General features: G+C 75.0%; 1 protein-coding gene across 1 annotated transcript; it reads right to left on the minus strand.

Moving 5' to 3' along the window:
* Positions 1-219: 219 nt before the first annotated feature.
* On the minus strand, positions 220-20,999 carry dctpp1 (dCTP pyrophosphatase 1). The gene is made up of 3 exons (XM_072484015.1): positions 20,865-20,999; positions 2,256-2,366; positions 220-807 (listed from the first exon to the last, which is right to left on the minus strand). Exons 1-3 carry the CDS (start codon positions 20,915-20,917, stop codon positions 498-500), a joined length of 474 nt encoding a protein of 157 aa, XP_072340116.1. The 5' UTR covers positions 20,918-20,999; the 3' UTR covers positions 220-497.
* Positions 21,000-21,123: the final 124 nt, after the last annotated feature.

Here is a 21,123-nt window from a genome sequence, read left to right on the forward strand (position 1 = left end):
CTGATCTGTGTCGCCCCCCCCCCCCGCGGGGGGCCCAACTGAATCCTTGCAGTCAGCCAATGGGAGATGCTTTTCTTTGCAAACCTCATTGAGCTCCCTGCCTTGTACTCCTCGACCTGATCTCCGCTCTATCGCCGAGGTGAACGACCCATCTTCTCCAACGGTACCTTGCAGCCCCCCCCCGCTGCACAAAATCTAACTCGAGGGTCCTCGGAAGCATTGGTTGCATCACGTTTTATTGCAGCATTGGGTTCAGCTGTTACAGAGGGGGGTCACCCCGTCACAGGCTGGACAGAAAGTCACGGTGGGTGAGCTCTTCGACTCACTGGGGCATCACCATCTCTCCCCACTCTCCTCCCCGGAGGCTGAGTATCACATGACCCCCGTGTCGGCTCCAGTCGCGCGGGCCGAGCAAATGTGTGCACAGTCGTTCGAAGGTCAAATCGACGGGGACGGGTGCCCCAACAACACTGGCCCCCAGCCCTTGTCAGATGTATTCAGCCTACTTTGTCGCCTTGTGCCGGACGAGGTTCGCCGGACCCTCCTGCCTGTCCAGCTCCGCCCGCCGCTGGGCCCGCCGGCTCGGCGTATTCGGTGTACTTCTTGGACGAGCCCCGGACGCGGCCGGCTGGGTACTTCTGCCCGTTCAGTTCCAGCTTGTGCAGGACCGCCTGCGGCAGGTCGACGTGGCACTTCTCCGCCAGCCGCACCAAGTAGATGAGGACGTCGCTCAGCTCGTTGGAGAGCGCCTCCCTCTCCTTGTCAGTCCAGTCTGGGAGACCCTCCTTCACCTCGCCACGCCACTGACTGCCACAGAGAGAGAGAGTGAGTGAAACAGAGGATGCGGGGAGAGAGAGAGGGAGTGCGCCAGAGAGCGTGGGGAGAGAGAGGGAGAGTGAAACAGAGGACGCGGGGAGAGAGAGGGAGAGTGAAACAGAGGATGCGGGAAGAGAGAGGGAGACAGAGGGCGCGGGGAGAGGGAGACAGAGGGCGCGGGGAGAGGGAGACAGAGGGCGCGGGGAGAGGGAGAGTGAGAGGGTGAGACAGAAAGCGTGGGGAGAGAGAGGGAGAGTGAAACAGAGGATGCGGGGAGAGAGAGGGAGAGTGAAACAGAGGATGCGGGAAGAGAGAGAGAGCGAGTGAGAGAGGGTGCGCGGAGGGAGAGAGAGACAGAGGGCGCGGGGAGAGGGAGAGCGAGTGAGAGAGGGAGAGAGAGGGAGAGTGAGGGTGCGGAGTGAGTGCGAGGGAGGGCGCGGAGTGAGTGCGAGGGAGGGCGCAGAGTGAGTGAGAGAGGGGGCGCGGAGTGAGTGAGAGTGAGGGCGCGGAGTGAGTGAGAGAGGGGGCGCGGAGTGAGTGAGAGAGGGGGCGCGGAGTGAGTGAGAGAGGGGGCGCGGAGTGAGTGAGAGAGGGGGCATGGAGTGAGAGAGAGAGACAGAGGGCGCGGGGAGAGAGTGAGTGAGAGAGATGGGAGGAGGGAGAGAAACAGAGGACGCGGGGGGAGAGTGAGACAGAGGGCACAGAGAGCGAGAGGGAGAGAGACAGGGCACGGGGTTAGAGTGACGGAGAGAGTGAAACAGAGGGCGTGAGGAGAGAGAAACAGGGCGCGGGAGAGGGAGGCAGAGGGTGCGGGGGGGAGAGAAAGGGACAGCGAGACAAAGGTCGCAGAGGTCAGAGAGAGGGAGAGAGACAGAGGGCGCGGGGAGAGAGAGAGAGAGTGAGACAGACGGGATGGGGAGAGGGTGCGGGGGGGATAGGGCGAGAGAGGGTGCGGGGGGGAGAGGGAGAGACAGGGTGCGGGGGGAGAGAGGGTGCGGGGGGAGAGAGAGAGGGAGACAGAGATCATGTGGACAGACAGACAGAGAGAGAGAGAGAGAGAGAGAGAGAGAGAGTCAGCGAAGGAGAGAGGGCGCAGGGCAGGGAGAGGGCGGGGGGGGGGCGGGAGAGGGCTGGGGGGGAAGGGAGAGGGCGGGGGGGGGGCGGGGAGAGGGCGGGGGGGCAGGGAGAGGGCGGGGGGAGCGGGGAGAGGGCAGGGGGGGCGGGGAGAGGGGCAGGTGGCCGGGGTGGGAGAGGGCCGGGGGTGGAGAGGGCCGGGGGGGGGGGGGGGAGGGCAAGGGGAGAGGGCCCCGGGGGGGGGGGGGGGGGGGGGGGGGGAGGGGGCCGGGGGGGGGGGGGAGGAGGGCCGGGAGGGAGAGGGCCGGGGGGGGGGAGAGGGCCGTGGGAGAGGGGGGGGGATTAATCAGTCGCCGATCACTCACAAGAGTTCCGCCGTCTCTCCCACCTCCCCGACGAGAGCCAGCAAGAGGTTGCGGGGCTGGTGGTACTGGTCCCAGTCTCGCTCTTCCACAAAGGCAGCCTGCAGCTTACGGCTAGAATAGGGCAGGATTGGAATGGGGGGGGAGGGGAGGGCAAAGTGGGAGGGGAGGGCAAGGGGGGAGGGGAGGGCAAGGGGGGAGGGGAGGGCAAGGGGGGAGGGGAGGAAAGGGGGGAGGGGAGGGCAAGGGGGGAGGGGAGGGCAAGGGGGAGGGGAGGGCATAGAGGAGGGGAGGGCAAGAGGGGGCAAGGGGGAGGAGTGGGCAAGGGGAGGGGTGGGCAAGGGGAGGGGTGGGCAAGGGGGAGGGGGTGGCAAGGGGGAGGGGAAGGCAAGGGGGAGGGGAAGGCAAGGGGGAGGGGAAGGCAAGGGGGAGGGGACGGAAAGGAGGGGAGGGCAAGGGGGGAGGGGAGGGCAAGGGGGGAGGGGAGGGCAAGGGGGAGGGGAGGGCAAGGGGGGAGGGGAGGGCAAGGGGGGAGGGGAGGGCAAGGGGGAGGGGAGGGCAAGGGGGGAGGGGAGGGCAAGGGGGAGGGGAGGGCAAGGGGGAGGGGAGGGCAATGGGGGAGGGGAGGGCAAGGGGGGAGGGGCGGGCAAGGGGGGATGGGAGGGCAAAGAGGAGGGGAGGGCAAGAGGTGGCGAGGGGAGGGGAGGGCAAGAGGTGGCAAGGGGAGGGGATGGCAAGGGGGAGGGGAGGGCAAGGGGGAGGGGAGGGCAAGGGGGAGGGGAAGGCAAGGGGAGGGGAGGGCAAGGGGGAGGGGGAGGGCAAGGGGGAGGGGAGGGCAAGGGGGAGGGGACGGCAAGGGGGAGGGGAGGGCAAGGGGGAGAGGGGAGGGCAAGGGGGGAGGGGAGGGCAAGGGGGGAGGGGAGGGCAAGGGGGGAGGGGAGGGCAAGGGGGGAGGGGAGGGCAAGGGGGGAGGGGAGGGCAAGGGGGGAGGGGAGGGCAAGGGGGGAGGGGAGGGCAAGGGGGGAGGGGAGGGCAAGGGGGGAGGGGAGGGCAAGGGGGGAGGGGAGGGCAAGGGGGGAGGGGAGGGCAAGGGGGGAGGGGAGGGCAAGGGGGGAGGGGAGGGCAAGGGGGAGGGGAGGGCAAGGGGGGAGGGGAGGGCAAGGGGGAGGGGAGGGCAAGGGGGAGGGGAGGGCAAGGGGGAGGGGAGGGCAAGGGGGAGGGGAGGGCAAGGGGGGAGGGGAGGGCAAGGGGGGAGGGGAGGGCAAGGGGGGAGGGGAGGGCAAGGGGGAGGGGAGGGCAAGGGGGAGGGGAGGGCAAGGGGGAGGGGAGGGCAAGGGGGAGGGGAGGGCAAGGGGGAGGGGAGGGCAAGGGGGGAGGGGAGGGCAAGGGGGGAGGGGAGGGCAAGGGGGGAGGGGAGGGCAAGGGGGGAGGGGAGGGCAAGGGGGGAGGGGAGGGCAAGGGGGGAGGGGAGAGCAAGGGGGAGGGGAGGGCAAGGGGGAGGGGAGGGCAAGGGGGAGGGGAGGGCAAGGGGGAGGGGAGGGCAAGGGGGAGGGGAGGGCAAGGGGGGAGGGGAGGGCCAGGGGGGAGGGGAGGGCAGGGGGAGGGGAGGGCAGGGGGGGAGGGGAGGGCAGGGGGGGAGGGGAGGGCAGGGGGGGAGGGGAGGGCAGGGGGGGAGGGGAGGGCAGGGGGGAGGGGAGGGCAGGGGGGGAGGGGAGGGCAGGGGGGAGGGGAGGGGAGGGGGGGGAGGGGAGGGAAGGGGGAGGGGAGGGAAGGGGGAGGGGAGGGAAGGGGAGGGGGAGAGGAGGGAAGGGGGAGGGGAGGGCAAGGGGGAGGACAGGGCAAGGGGGAGGACAGGGCAAGGGGGGAGGACAGGGCAAGGGCAGGGGAGGGGAGGGCAAGGGGGGGGAGGGGAGGGCAAGGGGGGGAGGGGAGGGCAAGGGGGGGAGGGGAGGGCAAGGGGGGGAGGGGAGGGCAAGGGGGGAGGGGAGGGCAAGGGGGGGAGGGGAGGGCAAGGGGGGAGGGGAGGGCAAGGGGGGAGGGGAGGGCAAGGGGGGGAGGGGAGGGCAAAGGGGGGAGGGGAGGGCAAAGGGGGAGGGGAGGGCAAAGGGGGGAGGGGAGGGCAAGGGGGGGAGGGGAGGGCAAGGGGGGGAGGGGAGGGCAAGGGGGGGAGGGGAGGGCAAGGGGGGGAGGAGAGGGCAAGGGGGGGAGGGCGAGTGGAGGGCAAGGGGGAGGGGAAGGCAATTGGGGGAGGGGAGAGCAATTGGGGGGGGGGAGGGCAAGTGTGATGGGAGGGCAAGGGGGGAGGGGAGAGCAAGGGGGGGAGGGGAGGGCAAGGGGGAGGGCAAGGGGGGAGGGGAGGGCAAGGGGGGAGGGGAGGGCAAGGGGGAGGGGAGGGCAAGGGGGGAGGGGAGGGCAAGGGGGGAGGGGAGGGCAAGGGGGGAGGGGAGGGCAAGGGGGGAGGGGAGGGCAAGGGGGGAGGGGAGGGCAAGGGGGGAGGGGAGGGCAAGGGGGGAGGGGAGGGCAAGGGGGGAGGGGAGGGCAAGGGGGGAGGGGAGGGCAAGGGGGGAGGGGAGGGCAAGGGGGGAGGGGAGGGCAAGGGGGGAGGGGAGGGCAAGGGGGGAGGGGAGGGCAAGGGGGGAGGGGAGGGCAAGGGGGGAGGGGAGGGCAAGGGAGGAGGGGAGGGCAAGGGAGGGGAGGAGGGGAGGGCAAGGGGGGAGGGGAGGGCAAGGGGGGAGGGGAGGGCAAGGGGGAGGGGAGGGCAAGGGGGAGGGGAGGGCAAGGGGGGAGGGGAGGGCAAGGGGGAGGGGAGGGGAGGGCAAGGGGGGAGGGGAGGGGAGGGCAAGGGGGGAGGGGAGGGGAGGGCAAGGGGGAGGGGAGGGCAAGGGGGAGGGGAGGGCAAGGGGGAGGGGAGGGCAAGGGGGAGGGCAAGGGGAGGGCAAGGGGGGAGGGGAGGGCAAGGGGGAGGGGAGGGCAAGGGGGAGGGGAGGGCAAGGACAGAAGGGGAGGGCAAGGGGGAGGGGAGGGCAAGGGGAGGGGAGGGCAGGGGGGAGGGGAGGGCAGGGGGGAGGGGAGGGCAAGGGGGAGGGGAGGGCAAGGGGGGAGGGGAGGGCAAGGGGGGAGGGGAGGGCAAGGGGGGAGGGGAGGGCAAGGGGAGGGGAGGGCAAGGGGGAGGGGAGGGCAAGGGGGAGGGGAGGGCAAGGGGGAGGGGAGGGCAAGGGGGTGGGGAGGGCAAGGGGGGAGGGGAGGGCAAGGGGGAGGGGAGGGCAAGGGGGGAGGGGAGGGCAAGGGGGAGGGGAGGGCAAGGGGGAGGGGAGGGCAAGGGGGGAGGGGAGGGCAAGGGGGAGGGGAGGGCAAGGGGGGAGGGGAGGGCAAGGGGGAGGGGAGGGCAGGGGGGAGGGGAGGGCAGGGGGGAGGGGAGGGCAAGGGGGGAGGGGAGGGCAGGGGGAGGGGAGGGCAGGGGGGAGGGGAGGGCAGGGGGGAGGGGAGTGCAGGGGGGGAGGGGAGGGCAGGGGGGAGGGAGGGGGGGAGGGGAGGGAAGGGGGAGGGGAGGGAAGGGGGAGGGGGAGAGGAGGGAAGGGGGAGGGCAGGGCAAGGGGAGGGCAAGGGGGAGGGGAGGGCAAGGGGGGAGGGGAGGGCAAGGGCAGGGGAGGGGAGGGGAGGGCAAGGGGGGAGGGGAGGGCAAGGGGGGGAGGGCAAGGGGGGGAGGGCAAGGGGGGGGAGGGCAAGGGGGGGAGGGGAGGGCAAGGGGGGGAGGGGAGGGCAAGGGGGGGAGGGCAAGGGGGGGAGGGGAGGGCAAGGGGGGAGGGGAGGGCAAGGGGGGGAGGGGAGGGAAGGGGGGGAGGGGAGGTCAAGGGGGGAGGGGAGGGCAAGGGGGGAGGGGAGGGCAAAGGGGGGAGGGGAGGGCAAAGGGGGGAGGGGAGGGCAAGGGGGAGGGGAGGGCAAGGGGGAGGGGAGGGCAAGGGGGGAGGGGAGGGCAAGGGGGGAGGGGAGGGTAAGGGGGAGGGCAAGGGGGAGGGGAGGGCAAGGGGGAGGGGAGGGCAAGGGGAGGGAAGGGCAAGGGGAGGGAAGGGCAAGGGGAGGGAAGGGCAAGGGGGGAGGGGAGGGCAAGGGGGGAGGGGAGGGCAAGGGGGGAGGGGAGGGCAAGGGGGAGGGGAGGGCAAGGGGGAGGGGAGGGCAAGGGGGAGGGGAGGGCAAGGGGAGGGGAGGGCAAGGGGGAGGGGAGGGCAAGGGGGGAGCGGAGGGCAAGGGGGAGGGGAGGGCAAGGGGGGAGGGGAGGGCAAGGGGGGAGGGGATGGCAAGGGGGGAGGGGATGGCAAGGGGGGAGGGGAGGGCAGGGGGGAGGGGAGGGCAAGGGGAGGGGAGGGCAGGGGGGAGGGGAGGGCAGGGAGGGAGGGGAGGGCAGGGGGGGAGGGGAGGGGGGGGAGGGGAGGGGGGGGAGGGGAGGGAAGGGGGAGGGGAGGGAAGGGGGAGGGGGAGAGGAGGGAAGGGGGAGGGCAGGGCAAGGGGGGAGGGGAGGGCAAGGGGGAGGGGAGGGCAAGGGGGAGGGGAGGGCAAGGGGGAGGGGAGGGCAAGGGGGGAGGGGAGGGCAAGGGCAGGGGAGGGGAGGAGGGGAGGGCAAGGGGGGAGGGGAGGGCAAGGGGGGGAGGGCAAGGGGGGAGGGGAGGGCAAGGGGGGGAGGGGAGGGCAAGGGGGGGAGGGGAGGGCAAGGGGGGGAGGGGAGGGCAAGGGGGGAGGGGAGGGCAAGGGGGGGAGGGGAGGGCAAGGGGGGGAGGGGAGGGCAAGGGGGAGGGGAGGGCAAGGGGGGAGGGGAGGGCAAAGGGGGGAGGGGAGGGCAAAGGGGGGAGGGGAGGGCAAAGGGGGGAGGGGAGGGCAAGGGGGGAGGGGAGGGCAAGGGGGGAGGGGAGGGCAAGGGGGGGAGGGGAGGGCAAGGGGGGGAGGGGAGGGCAAGGGGGGGAGGGGAGGGCAAGGGGGGGAGGGGAGGGCAAGGGGGGGAGGGCGAGTGGAGGGCAATTGGGGGAGGGGAGGGCAATTGGGGGAGGGGAGGGCAATTGGGGGAGGGGAGGGCAAGGGTGAGGGGAGGGCAAGGGGGGGAGGGGAGAGCAAGGGGGGGAGGGGAGGGCAAGGGGGAGGGGGAGGGCAAGGGGGAGGGGAGGGCAAGGGGGAGGGGAGGGCAAGGGGGAGGGAAGGGCAAGGGGGAGGGGAGGGCAAGGGGGGAGGGGAGGGCAAGGGGGGAGGGGAGGGCAAGGGGGAGGGGAGGGCAAGGGGGGAGGGGAGGGCAAGGGGGAGGGGAGGGCAAGGGGGGAGGGGAGGGCAAGGGGGGAGGGGAGGGCAAGGGGGGAGGGGAGGGCAAGGGGGGAGGGGAGGGCAAGGGGGGAGGGGAGGGCAAGGGGGAGGGGAGGGCAAGGGGGGAGGGGAGGGCAAGGGGGGAGGGGAGGGCAAGGGGGGAGGGGAGGGCAAGGGGGGAGGGGAGGGCAAGGGGGGAGGGGAGGGCAAGGGGGGAGGGGAGGGGAGGGCAAGGGGGGAGGGGAGGGGAGGGCAAGGGGAGGGGAGGGGACGGCAAGGGGGAAGGGGAGGGCAAGGGTGAGGGGAGGGCAAGGGTGAGGGGAGGGCAAGGGGGGAGGGGAGGGCAAGGGGGAGGGGAGGGCAAGGGGGGAGGGGAGGGCAAGGGGGGAGGGGAGGGCAAGGGGGGAGGGGAGGGCAAGGGGGAGGGGAGGGCAAGGGGGAGGGGAGGGCAAGGGGGAGGGGAGGGCAAGGGGGAGGGGAGGGCAAGGGGGAGGGGAGGGCAAGGGGGAGGGGGAGGGCAAGGGGGAGGGGAGGGCAAGGGGGAGGGGAGGGCAAGGGGGAGGGGAGGGCAAGGGGGAGGGGAGGGAAGGGGGAGGGGAGGGCAAGGGGGGAGGGAAGGGCAAGGGGGGAGGGAAGGGCAAGGGGGAGGGGAGGGCAAGGCAAGGGGGAGGGGAGGGCAAGGGGAAAGGCAAGGGGGGAGGGAGGGCAAGGGGGGAGGGAGGGCAAGGGGGGAGGGAGGGCAAGGGGGGAGGGAGGGCAAGGGGGAGGGGAGGGCAAGGGGGGAGGGAGGGCAAGGGGGAGGGGAGGGCAAGGGGGGAGGGTGGGCAAGGGGGGAGGGAGGGCAAGGGGGAGGGGAGGGCAAGGGGGAGGGGAGGGCAAGGGGGAGGGGAGGGCAAGGGGGAGGGGAGGGCAAGGGGGAGGGAGGGCAAGGGGGGAGGGAGGGCAAGGGGGGAGGGAGGGCAAGGGGGAGGGCAAAGGGGGAGGGCAAAGGGGAGGGGAGGCAAAGGGGGAGGGAGGGCAAGGGGAGGGGAGGGCAAGGGGAGGGAGGGCAAGGGGGAGGGAGGGCAAGGGGGAGGGAGGGCAAGGGGGAGGGGAGGGCAAGGGGAGGGGAGGGCAAGGGGGAGGGGAGGGCAAGGGGGAGGGGAGGGCAAGGGGGAGGGGAGGGCAAGGGGGGGAGGGGAGGGCAAGGGGAGGGCAAGGGGGGAGGGGAGGGCAAGGGGGGAGGGGTGGGCAAGGCGGGAGGGGTGGGCAAGGGGGGAGGGGAGGGCAAGGGGGAGGGGAGGGCAAGGGGGAGGGGTGGGCAAGGCGGGAGGGGTGGGCAAGGGGGGAGGGGAGGGCAAGGGGGGAGGGGAGGGCAAGGGGGGAGGGGTGGGCAAGGGCAAGGGGGAGGGGAGGGCAAGGGGGGGAGGGGAGGGCAAGGGGGGAGGGGTGGGCAAGGCGGGAGGGGTGGGCAAGGGGGTAGGGGTGGGCAAGGGGGAGGGGACGGCAAGGGGGGGAGGGGAGGGCAAGGGGAGGGGAGGGCAAGGGGGGAGGGGAGGGCAAGGGGGGAGGGGAGGGCAAGGGGGGGAGGGGAGGGCAAGGGGGGAGGGGAGGGCAAGGGGAGGGGAGGGCAAGGGGAGGGCAAGGGGGGAGGGGAGGGCAAGGGGGAGGGGAGGGCAAGGGGGGGAGGGGAGGGCAAGGGGGGGAGGGGAGGGCAAGGGGGGAGGGGAGGGCAAGGGGGAGGGGAGGGCAAGGGGAGGGGAGGGCAAGGGGAGGGGAGGGCAAGGGGAGGGCAAGGGGGGAGGGGAGGGCAAGGGGGGGAGGGGAGGTCAAGGGGGAGGGGAGGGCAAGGGGGAGGGGAGGGCAAGGGGAGGGCAAGGGGGGGAGGGGAGGGCAAGGGGGGGAGGGGAGGGCAAGGGGGGGAGGGGAGGGCAAGGGGGGGAGGGGAGGGCAAGGGGAGGGGAGGGCAAGGGGAGGGGAGGGCAAGGGGAGAGGGGAGGGCAAGGGGGAGAGGGGAGGGCAAGGGGGGGAGGGGAGGGCAAGGGGGGGAGGGGAGGGCAAGGGGGGGGGAGGGCAAGGGGGGAGGGGAGGGCAAGGGGGGGAGGGGAGGGCAAGGGGAGGGGAGGGCAAGGGGAGGGCAAGGGGGGAGGGGAGGGCAAGGGGGGAGGGGAGGGCAAGGGGAGGGCAAGGGGGGAGGGGAGGGCAAGGGGGGAGGGGAGGGCAAGGGGGGAGGGGAGGGCAAGGGGGGAGGGGAGGGCAAGGGGGGAGGGGAGGGCAAGGGGAGGGGAGGGCAAGGGGAGGGGAGGGCAAGGGGGGAGGGGAGGGCAAGGGGGGAGGGGAGGGCAAGGGGGGAGGGGAGGGCAAGGGGGGGAGGGGAGGGCAAGGGGGGGAGGGGAGGGCAAGGGGGGGAGGGGAGGGCAAGGGGGGAGGGGAGGGCAAGGGGGGATGGGAGGGCAAGGGGGGAGGGGAGGGCAAGGGGGGAGGGGAGGGCAAGGGGGAGGGGAGGGCAAGGGGGAGGGAGGGCAAGGGGAGGGCAAGGGGGGAGGGGAGGGCAAGGGGGGGAGGGCAAGGGGGGGAGGGGAGGGCAAGGGGGGAGGGGAGGGCAAGGGGGGGAGGGGTGGGCAAGGGGGAGGGGTGGGCAAGGGGGGAGGGGAGGGCAAGGGGGGGAGGGGAGGGCAAGGGGGGAGGGGTGGGCAAGGGGGAGGGGTGGGCAAGGGGGAGGCGAGGGCAAGGGGGGAGGGGAGGGCAAGGGGGGAAGGGAGGGCAAGGGGGGAGGGGAGGGCAAGGGGGGGAGGGGAGAGCAAGGGGGGGAGGGGAGGGCAAGGGGGAGGGGAGGGCAAGGGGGAGGGGAGGGCAAGGGGGGAGGGGAGGGCAAGGGGGGAGGGGAGGGCAAGGGGGGAGGGGAGGGCAAGGGGGGAGGGGAGGGCAAGGGGGGAGGGGAGGGCAAGGGGGAGGGGAGGGCAAGGGGGAGGGGAGGGCAAGGGGGAGGGGAGGGCAAGGGGGAGGGGAGGGCAAGGGGGAGGGGAGGGCAAGGGGGAGGGGAGGGCAAGGGGGAGGGGAGGGCAAGGGGGAGGGGAGGGCAAGGGGGAGGGGAGGGCAAGGGGAGGGGAGGGAAGGGGGAGGGGAGGGCAAGGGGGAGGGAAGGGCAAGGGGGAGGAGGGCAAGCCAAGGGGGAGGGGAGGGCAAGGGGGAGGGCAAGGGGGGAGGGGAGGGCAAGGGGGAGGGGAGGGCAAGGGGGAGGGGAGGGCAGGGGGGAGGGGAGGGCAAGGGGGAGGGGAGGGCAAGGGGGAGGGGAGGGCAAGGGGGGAGGGGAGGGCAAGGGGGGAGGGGAGGGCAAGGGGGAGGGGAGGGCAAGGGGGGAGGGGAGGGCAAGGGGGAGGGGAGGGCAAGGGGGAGGGGAGGGCAAGGGGGAGGGGAGGGCAAGGGGGAGGGGAGGGCAAGGGGAGGGGAGGGCAAGGGGAGGGGAGGGCAAGGGGGAGGGGAGGGCAGGGGGAGGGGAGGGCAGGGGGAGGGGAGGGCAAGGGGAGGGGAGGGCAAGGGGAGGGGAGGGCAAGGGGGAGGGGAGGGCAAGGGGAGGGAAGGGCAAGGGGAGGGAAGGGCAAGGGGAGGGAAGGGCAAGGGGGGAGGGGAGGGCAAGGGGGGAGGGGAGGGCAAGGGGGAGGGGAGGGCAAGGGGGAGGGGAGGGCAAGGGGAGGGGAGGGCAAGGGGGGAGGGGAGGGCAAGGGGGAGGGGAGGGCAAGGGGGGAGCGGAGGGCAAGGGGGAGGGGAGGGCAAGGGGGGAGGGGAGGGCAAGGGGGGAGGGGATGGCAAGGGGGGAGGGGATGGCAAGGGGGGAGGGGATGGCAAGGGGGGAGGGGATGGCAAGGGGGGAGGGGAGGGCAGGGGGGAGGGGAGGGCAAGGGGAGGGGAGGGCAGGGGGGAGGGGAGGAGGGGAGGGCAGGGGGGGAGGGGAGGGCAGGGGGGGAGGGGAGGGCAGGGGGGAGGGGAGGGAAGGGGGAGGGGAGGGAAGGGGGAGGGGAGGGAAGGGGGAGGGGGAGAGGAGGGAAGGGGGAGGGCAGGGCAAGGGGTAGGGGAGGGCAAGGGGGAGGGGAGGGCAAGGGGGAGGGGAGGGCAAGGGGGAGGGGAGGGCAAGGGGGGAGGGGAGGGCAAGGGCAGGGGAGGGGAGGAGGGGAGGGCAAGGGGGGAGGGGAGGGCAAGGGGGGGAGGGCAAGGGGGGAGGGGAGGGCAAGGGGGGGAGGGGAGGGCAAGGGGGGGAGGGGAGGGCAAGGGGGGAGGGGAGGGCAAGGGGGGGAGGGGAGGGCAAGGGGGGGAGGGGAGGGCAAGGGGGGAGGGGAGGGCAAGGGGGGAGGGGAGGGCAAGGGGGGAGGGGAGGGCAAAGGGGGGAGGGGAGGGCAAAGGGGGGAGGGGAGGGCAAAGGGGGGAGGGGAGGGCAAGGGGGGAGGGGAGGGCAAGGGGGGAGGGGAGGGCAAGGGGGGGGAGGGGAGGGCAAGGGGGGGGAGGGGAGGGCAAGGGGGGGAGGGGAGGGCAAGGGGGGGAGGGCGAGTGGAGGGCAATTGGGGGAGGGGAGGGCAATTGGGGGAGGGGAGGGCAATTGGGGGAGGGGAGGGCAATTGGGGGAGGGGAGGGCAAGGGTGAGGGGAGGGCAAGGGGGGGAGGGGAGAGCAAGGGGGGGAGGGGAGGGCAAGGGGGAGGGGAGGGCAAGGGGGAGGGGAGGGCAAGGGGGAGGGGAGGGCAAGGGGGAGGGAAGGGCAAGGGGGAGGGGAGGGCAAGGGGGGAGGGGAGGGCAAGGGGGGAGGGGAGGGCAAGGGGGAGGGGAGGGCAAGGGGGAGGGGAGGGCAAGGGGGGAGGGGAGGGCAAGGGGGAGGGGAGGGCAAGGGGGGAGGGGAGGGCAAGGGGGGAGGGGAGGGCAAGGGGGGAGGGGAGGGCAAGGGGGGAGGGGAGGGCAAGGGGGAGGGGAGGGCAAGGGGGGAGGGGAGGGCAAGGGGGGAGGGGAGGGCAAGGGGGGAGGGGAGGGCAAGGGGGGAGGGGAGGGCAAGGGGGGAGGGGAGGGCAAGGGGGGAGGGGAGGGCAAGGGGGGAGGGGAGGGGAGGGCAAGGGGGGAGGGGAGGGGAGGGCAAGGGGAGGGGAGGGGACGGCAAGGGGGAAGGGGAGGGCAAGGGTGAGGGGAGGGCAAGGGTGAGGGGAGGGCAAGGGGGGAGGGGAGGGCAAGGGGGAGGGGAGGGCAAGGGGGGAGGGGAGGGCAAGGGGGAGGGGAGGGCAAGGGGGGAGGGGAGGGCAAGGGGGAGGGGAGGGCAAGGGGGAGGGGAGGGCAAGGGGGAGGGGAGGGCAAGGGGGAGGGGAGGGCAAGGGGGAGGGGAGGGCAAGGGGGAGGGGAGGGCAAGGGGGAGGGGAGGGCAAGGGGGAGGGGAGGGCAAGGGGGAGGGGAGGGCAAGGGGGAGGGGAGGGCAAGGGGGAGGGGAGGGAAGGGGGAGGGGAGGGCAAGGGGGGAGGGAAGGGCAAGGGGGGAGGGAAGGGCAAGGGGGGGGCAAGGCAAGGGGGAGGGGAGGGCAAGGGGGAGGGGAGGGCAAGGGGGAGGGGAGGGCAAGGGGAAAGGCAAGGGGGGAGGGGAGGGCAAGGGGGAGGGGAGGGCAAGGGGGAGGGGAGGACAAGGGGGAGGGGAGGGCAAGGGGGAGGGGAGGGCAGGGGGGAGGGGAGGGCAAGGGGGAGGGGAGGGCAAGGGGGAGGGGAGGGCAAGGGGGGAGGGGAGGGCAAGGGGGGAGGGGAGGGCAAGGGGGGAGGGGAGGGCAAGGGGGAGGGGAGGGCAAGGGGGAGGGGAGGGCAAGGGGAGGGGAGGGCAAGGGGAGGGGAGGGCAAGGGGAGGGCAAGGGGAGGGGAGGGCAAGGGGGAGGGGAGGGCAAGGGGGAGGGGAGGGCAGGGGGAGGGGAGGGCAGGGGGAGGGGAGGGCAGGGGGAGGGGAGGGCAAGGGGAGGGGAGGGCAAGGGGAGGGGAGGGCAAGGGGAGGGGAGGGCAAGGGGAGGGGAGGGCAAGGGGAGGGGAGGGCAAGGGGAGGGGAGGGCAAGGGGAGGGGAGGGGAGGGCAAGGGGGAGGGGAGGGCAAGGGGGAGGGGAGGGCAAGGGGGAGGGGAGGGCAAGGGGGAGGGGAGGGCAAGGGGGAGGGGAGGGCAAGGGGGAGGGGAGGGCAAGGGGGAGGGCAAGGGGGGAGGGGAGGGCAAGGGGGGAGGGGAGGGCAAGGGGGAGGGGAGGGCAAGGGGGGAGGGGAGGGCAAGGGGGAGGGGAGGGCAAGGGGGGAGGGACGGGCAAGGGGGAGGGGAGGGCAAGGGGGGAGGGGAGGGCAAGGGGGGAGGGGAGGGCAAAGGGGGAGGGGAGGGCAAAGGGGGAGGGGAGGGCAAGGGGGGAGGGGAGGGCAAGGGGGAGGGGAAGGCAAGGGGGGAGGGGGGGCAAGGGGGGAGGGCAAAGGGGAGGGGAGGCAAAGGGGAGGGGAGGCAAGGGGGGAGGGAGGGCAAGGGGGGAGGGAGGGCAAGGGGGGAGGGAGGGCAAGGGGGAGGGGAGGGCAAGGGGGAGGGAGGGCAAGGGGGAGGGGAGGGCAAGGGGGGAGGGAGGGCAAGGGGGGAGGGAGGGCAAGGGGGAGGGGAGGGCAAGGGGGAGGGGAGGGCAAGGGGGAGGGGAGGGCAAGGGGGAGGGGAGGGCAAGGGGGAGGGAGGGCAAGGGGGGAGGGAGGGCAAGGGGGGAGGGAGGGCAAGGGGGAGGGCAAAGGGGGAGGGCAAAGGGGAGGGGAGGCAAAGGGGGAGGGAGGGCAAGGGGAGGGGAGGGCAAGGGGGGAGGGAGGGCAAGGGGGAGGGAGGGCAAGGGGGAGGGGAGGGCAAGGGGGAGGGGAGGGCAAGGGGAGGGGAGGGCAAGGGGGAGGGGAGGGCAAGGGGGAGGGGAGGGCAAGGGGGAGGGGAGGGCAAGGGGAGGGGAGGGCAAGGGGGGGAGGGGAGGGCAAGGGGAGGGCAAGGGGGGAGGGGAGGGCAAGGGGGAGGGGTGGGCAAGGCGGGAGGGGTGGGCAAGGGGGGAGGGGAGGGCAAGGGGGAGGGGAGGGCAAGGGGGAGGGGAGGGCAAGGGGGAGGGGTGGGCAAGGCGGGAGGGGTGGGCAAGGGGGGAGGGGAGGGCAAGGGGGGAGGGGTGGGCAAGGGCAAGGGGGAGGGGAGGGCAAGGGGGGGAGGGGAGGGCAAGGGGGAGGGGTGGGCAAGGCGGGAGGGGTGGGCAAGGGGGTAGGGGTGGGCAAGGGGGAGGGGAGGGCAAGGGGGGGAGGGGAGGGCAAGGGGGGGAGGGGAGGGCAAGGGGGGGAGGGGAGGGCAAGGGGAGGGGAGGGCAAGGGGGGAGGGGAGGGCAAGGGGGAGGGGAGGGCAAGGGGGGAGGGGAGGGCAAGGGGGGGAGGGGAGGGCAAGGGGGGAGGGGAGGGCAAGGGGAGGGGAGGGCAAGGGGAGGGGAGGGCAAGGGGAGGGGAGGGCAAGGGGAGGGCAAGGGGGGAGGGGAGGGCAAGGGGGAGGGGAGGGCAAGGGGAGGGCAAGGGGGGGAGGGGAGGGCAAGGGGGGGAGGGGAGGGCAAGGGGGGAGGGGAGGGCAAGGGGGGAGGGGAGGGCAAGGGGGAGGGGAGGGCAAGGGGAGGGGAGGGCAAGGGGAGGGGAGGGCAAGGGGGGGAGGGGAGGGCAAGGGGGGGAGGGGAGGTCAAGGGGGGAGGGGAGGGCAAGGGGGGAGGGGAGGGCAAGGGGGGAGGGGAGGGCAAGGGGAGGGCAAGGGGGGGAGGGGAGGGCAAGGGGGGGAGGGGAGGGCAAGGGGGGAGGGCAAGGGGGGGAGGGGAGGGCAAGGGGGGGAGGGGAGGGCAAGGGGGGAGGGGAGGGCAAGGGGAGGGGAGGGCAAGGGGAGAGGGGAGGGCAAGGGGGGGAGGGGAGGGCAAGGGGGGGGGGAGGGCAAGGGGGGGGGGAGGGCAAGGGGGGAGGGGAGGGCAAGGGGGGGAGGGGAGGGCAAGGGGAGGGGAGGGCAAGGGGAGGGCAAGGGGGGAGGGGAGGGCAAGGGGGGAGGGGAGGGCAAGGGGAGGGCAAGGGGGGAGGGGAGGGCAAGGGGGGAGGGGAGGGCAAGGGGGGAGGGGAGGGCAAGGGGGGAGGGGAGGGCAAGGGGGAGGGGAGGGCAAGGGGGGAGGGGAGGGCAAGGGGAGGGGAGGGCAAGGGGAGGGGAGGGCAAGGGGGGAGGGGAGGGCAAGGGGGGGAGGGGAGGGCAAGGGGGGGAGGGGAGGGCAAGGGGGGAGGGGAGGGCAAGGGGGGAGGGGAGGGCAAGGGGGGAGGGGAGGGCAAGGGGGGAGGGGAGGGCAAGGGGGGAGGGGAGGGCAAGGGGGGAGGGGAGGGCAAGGGGGAGGGGAGGGCAAGGGGGAGGGAGGGCAAGGGGAGGGCAAGGGGGGAGGGGAGGGCAAGGGGGGGAGGGCAAGGGGGGGAGGGGAGGGCAAGGGGGGGAGGGGTGGGCAAGGGGGAGGGGTGGGCAAGGGGGGAGGGGAGGGCAAGGGGGGGAGGGGAGGGCAAGGGGGGAGGGGTGGGCAAGGGGGAGGGGAGGGCAAGGGGGGGAGGGGAGGGCAAGGGGGGAAGGGAGGGCAAGGGGGGAGGGGAGGGCAAGGGGGGGAGGGGAGAGCAAGGGGGGGAGGGGAGGGCAAGGGGGAGGGGAGGGCAAGGGGGAGGGGAGGGCAAGGGGGAGGGGAGGGCAAGGGGGGAGGGGAGGGCAAGGGGGGAGGGGAGGGCAAGGGGGAGGGGAGGGCAAGGGGGGAGGGGAGGGCAAGGGGGAGGGGAGGGCAAGGGGGAGGGGAGGGCAAGGGGGAGGGGAGGGCAAGGGGGAGGGGAGGGCAAGGGGGAGGGGAGGGCAAGGGGGAGGGGAGGGCAAGGGGGAGGGGAGGGCAAGGGGGAGGGGAGGGCAAGGGGGAGGGGAGGGCAAGGGGAGGGGAGGGAAGGGGGAGGGGAGGGCAAGGGGGAGGGAAGGGCAAGGGGGAGGGGAGGGCAAGGCAAGGGGGAGGGGAGGGCAAGGGGGAGGGGAGGGCAAGGGGGAGGGGAGGGCAGGGGGGAGGGGAGGGCAAGGGGGAGGGGAGGGCAAGTGGGAGGGGAGGGCAAGGGGGGAGGGGAGGGCAAGGGGGGAGGGGAGGGCAAGGGGGAGGGGAGGGCAAGGGGGGAGGGGAGGGCAAGGGGGAGGGGAGGGCAAGGGGGAGGGGAGGGCAAGGGGGAGGGGAGGGCAAGGGGGAGGGGAGGGCAAGGGGGAGGGGAGGGCAAGGGGAGGGGAGGGCAAGGGGAGGGGAGGGCAAGGGGGAGGGGAGGGCAGGGGGAGGGGAGGGCAGGGGGAGGGGAGGGCAAGGGGAGGGGAGGGCAAGGGGAGGGGAGGGCAAGGGGAGGGGAGGGCAAGGGGAGGGGAGGGCAAGGGGAGGGGAGGGCAAGGGGAGGGGAGGGGAGGGCAAGGGGGAGGGGAGGGCAAGGGGGAGGGGAGGGCAAGGGGGAGGGGAGGGCAAGGGGGAGGGGAGGGCAAGGGGGGGAGGGCAAGGGGGGAGGGGAGGGCAAGGGGGAGGGGAGGGCAAGGGGGAGGGGAGGGCAAAGGGGAGGGGAGGGCAAGGGGGGAGGGGAGGGCAAGGGGGGAGGGGAGGGCAAGGGGGGAGGGGAGGGCAAGGGGGGAGGGGAGGGCAAGGGGGGAGGGGAGGGCAAGGGGGGAGGGGAGGGCAAGAGGGGAGGGGAGGGCAAGAGGGGAGGGGAGGGCAAGGGGGACGGGAAGGCAAGGGGGGAGGGGAAGGCAAGGGGGGAGGGGGGGCAAAGGGGAGGGGAGGCAAAGGGGAGGGGAGGCAAGGGGGAGGGAGGGCAAGGGGGGAGGGAGGGCAAGGGGGGAGGGAGGGCAAGGGGAGGGGAGGGCAAGGGGGAGGGGAGGGCAAGGGGGAGGGAGTGCAAGGGGGGAGGGAGGGCAAGGGGGGAGGGAGGGCAAGGGGGAGGGGAGGGCAAGGGGGAGGGGAGGGCAAGGGGGGAGGGAGGGCAAGGGGGGAGGGAGGGCAAGGGGGGAGGGAGGGCAAGGGGGAGGGCAAAGGGGAGGGAGGCAAAGGGGGAGGGCAAAGGGGAGGGGAGGCAAAGGGGGAGGGAGGGCAAGGGGAGGGGAGGGCAAGGGGGGAGGGAGGGCAAGGGGGGAGGGAGGGCAAGGGGGAGGGGAGGGCAAGGGGGAGGGGAGGGCAAGGGGGAGGGGAGGGCAAGGGGGAGGGGAGGGCAAGGGGGAGGGGAGGGCAAGGGGGTGAGGGGAGGGCAAGGGGGAGGGGAGGGCAAGGGGGGAGGGGTGGGCAAGGCGGGAGGGGTGGGCAAGGGGGGAGGGGAGGGCAAGGGGGAGGGGAGGGCAAGGGGGAGGGGTGGGCAAGGCGGGAGGGGTGGGCAAGGGGGGAGGGGAGGGCAAGGGGGAGGGGTGGGCAAGGGGGAGGGGAGGGCAAGGGGGAGGGGAGGGCAAGGGGGGAGGGGAGGGAGGGCAAGGGGAGGGGAGGGCAAGGGGGGAGGGGAGGGCAAGGGGGGGAGGGGAGGGCAAGGGGGGGAGGGGAGGGCAAGGGGAGGGGAGGGCAAGGGGAGGGCAAGGGGGGAGGGGAGGGCAAGGGGGGAGGGGAGGGCAAGGGGGGAGGGGAGGGCAAGGGAGAGGCAAGGGGGGAGGGGAGGGCAAGGGGGGGAGGGGAGGGCAAGGGGGGGAGGGGAGGGCAAGGGGGGAGGGGAGGGCAAGGGGGGAGGGGAGGGCAAGGGGAGGGGAGGGCAAGGGGGGGAGGGGAGGGCAAGGGGGGGAGGGGAGGGCAAGGGGGGAGGGGAGGGCAAGGGGGGAGGGGAGGGCAAGGGGGGAGGGGAGGGCAAGGGGAGGGCAAGGGGGGGAGGGGAGGGCAAGGGGGGGAGGGGAGGGCAAGGGGGAGGGAGGGGCAAGGGGGGAGGGGAGGGCAAGGGGGGGAGGGGAGGGCAAGGGGGGAGGGGAGGGCAAGGGGGGGAGGGGAGGGCAAGGGGGGGAGGGGAGGGCAAGGGGGAGGGGAGGGCAAGGGGGGAGGGCAAGGGGAGGGCAAGGGGGGAGGGGAGGGCAAGGGGGGAGGGGAGGGCAAGGGGAGGGGGAGGGCAAGGGGAGGGGAGGGCAAGGGGGGAGGGGAGGGCAAGGGGGGAGGGGAAGGCAAGGGGGGAGGGGAAGGCAAGGGAGGGCAGGGGAAGGCAAGGCAGGGGGAGGGGGCAAGGGGGGGAGGGCAAAGGGGAGGGGAGGCAAAGGGGAGGGGAGGCAAGGGGGGAGGGGAGGGCAAGGGGGGAGGGAGGGCAAGGGGGAGGGGAGGGCAAGGGGGAGGGAGGGCAAGGGGGAGGGGAGGGCAAGGGGGGAGGGAGGGCAAGGGGGAGGGGAGGGCAAGGGGGAGGGAGGGCAAGGGGGAGGGAGGGCAAGGGGGGGGAGGGAGGGCAAGGGGGGAGGGGAGGGCAAGGGGGAGGGGAGGGCAAGGGGGGAGGGAGGGCAAGGGGGGAGGGAGGGCAAGGGGGGAGGGAGGGCAAGGGGGAGGGGAGGCAAAGGGGGAGGGCAAAGGGAGGCGAGGCAAAGGGGGAGGGAGGGCAAGGGGGGAGGGAGGGCAAGGGGGAGGGAGGGGCAAGGGGGGAGGGAGGGGCAAGGGGGAGGGGAGGTCAAGGGGGAGGGGAGGGCAAGGGGGAGGGGAGGGCAAGGGGGAGGGGAGGGCAAGGGGGAGGGGAGGGCAAGGGGGGAGGGGGAGGGCAAGGGGGAGGGGAGGGCAAGGGGGAGGGGAGGGCAAGGGGGGAGGGGAGGGCAAGGGGGAGGGCAAGGGGGGAGGGGAGGGCAAGGGGAGGGAGGGGTGGGCAAGGCGGGGAGGGTGGGCAAGGGGGGAGGGGAGGGCAAGGGGGAGGGGAGGGCGAGGGAGGGCAAGGGGGAGGGGAGGGCAAGGGGGAGGGGTGGGCAAGGCGGGAGGGGAGGGAAGGGGGAGGGGTGGGCAAGGGGGGGGAGGCAAGGGGGAGGGGAGGGCAAGGGGGGGAGGGGGAGGGCAAGGGGGAGGGGAGGGGCAAGGCGGGGAGGGGTGGGCAAGGGGGGGAGGGGTGGGCAAGGGGGAGGGGAGGGCAAGGGGGGAGGGGAGGGCAAGGGGGGGAGGGAGAGGGCAAGGGGAGGGGAGGGCAAGGGGGGAGGGGAGGGCAAGGGGGGGGAGGGGAGGGCAAGGGGGGGGGAGGGGAGGGCAAGGGGGGAGGGGAGGGCAAGGGGGAGGGCAAGGGAGGGAGGGGAGGGCAAGGGGAGGGGAGGGCAAGGGGAGGGGAGGGCAAGGGGAGGGCAGGGCAAGGGGACGGGGAGGGCAAGGGGGGAGGGCAAGGGCAAAGGGGGGGGGGAGGGCAAGGGGGGTGGGAGGAGGGCAAGGGGAGGGCAAGGGGGGAGGGAGAGGGCAAGGGGGGGAGGGGAGGGCAAGGGGGGGAGGGGAGGGGCAAGGGGGGGAGGGCAAGGGGGGGAGGGGAGGGCAAGGGGGGGAGGGGAGGGCAAGGGGGGAGGGGAGGGCAAGGGGGGAGGGGAGGGCAAGGGGGGAAGGGAGAGGGCAAGGGGGGGGAGGGGAGGGGCAAGGGGGGGAGGGAGGGCAAGGGGGGGAGGGGAGGGCAAGGGGGGGAGGGGAGGGCAAGGGGGGGGAGGGAGAGGGCAAGGGGGGGAGGGGGGAGGGCAAGGGGAGGGGAGGGCAAGGGGGGAGGGGAGGGCGGGGGGAGGGGAGGGCAAGGGGGGGAGGGGAGGGCAAGGGGGGGGAGGGAAGGAGGGCAGAGGGGGGGAGGGGAGGGCAAGGGGGAGGGGAGGGGCAAGGGGGGGAGGGGAGGGCAAGGGTGGGAGGGGAGGGCAAGGGGGGGAGGAGGCGAGGGCAAGGGGAGGGGAGGGCAAGGGGGGGGAGGGGAGGGCAAGGGGGGAGGGGAGGGCAAGGGGAGGGAGGGCAAGGGGAGGGAGGGCAAGGGGAGGGGAGGGGGGAAGGGGAGGGCAAAGGGGGGGAGGGGAGCGGCAAGGGGTGGGCAAGGGGGGGGAGGGGAGGGCAAGGGGGGGAGGGGAGGGCAAGGGGGGAGGGGAGGGCAAGGGGGGGAGGGGTGGGCAAGGGGGGGAGGGGAGGGCAAGGGGGGGGAGGGGAGGGCAAGGGGGAGGGGAGGGCAAGGGGGGAGGGGAGGGCAAGGGGGGGGAGGGGAGGGCAAGGGGGAGGGGAGGGCAAGGGGGGAGGGGAGGGCAAGGGGGAGGGGAGGGCAAGGGGGAGGGGAGGGCCAAGGGGGAGGGGAGGGCAAAATGTTTAAACATTTAAATAAAAGTTCATCCTTAATGACTCCCCCCCCCCCTCTGCTCCCCCCCCCCCCCCTCACATTGCCTCCAGACTGGGTTCTGTGCTGAAGGTGAATTCCGCTCCCGCCGCCATCGCCGCTCCCTTTCCCGCCCGGATCTCCCCCTCGTGGGATCAACCCGTCCGCCAATCGCTGCCGCACCCTGTTTGGACCAATCAGACATCGCTTCCGCCTATTGGTCCCAAACCGCTGCTCCACGAGCCAATCGCCGAGCCCGCTCGCATCCCGGCCGAACGGGATGGAGCAATCGGGAAGCGCCGCTCAGCATAACGCCGTCGCG

The sequence above is a fragment of the Scyliorhinus torazame genome, chromosome 19 (assembly GCF_047496885.1).
Source record: "Scyliorhinus torazame isolate Kashiwa2021f chromosome 19, sScyTor2.1, whole genome shotgun sequence".
NCBI lineage: Eukaryota > Metazoa > Chordata > Chondrichthyes > Carcharhiniformes > Scyliorhinidae > Scyliorhinus > Scyliorhinus torazame.

Bases quoted from the DNA above. Each gene is read 5' to 3' on its own strand.
- dctpp1 (XM_072484015.1), bottom strand. From the start codon at position 20,917: ATGGCGGCGGGAGCGGAATTCACCTTCAGCACAGAACCCAGTCTGGAG. The intron at 2,367-20,864 runs GTGAGGGGGGGG...GCCCTATTCTAG, and splicing joins GAACCCAGTCTGGAGGCAAT to CCGTAAGCTGCAGGCTGCCT. The intron at 808-2,255 runs GTGAGTGATCGG...TCTCTGTGGCAG, and splicing joins GGAGAGACGGCGGAACTCTT to TCAGTGGCGTGGCGAGGTGA.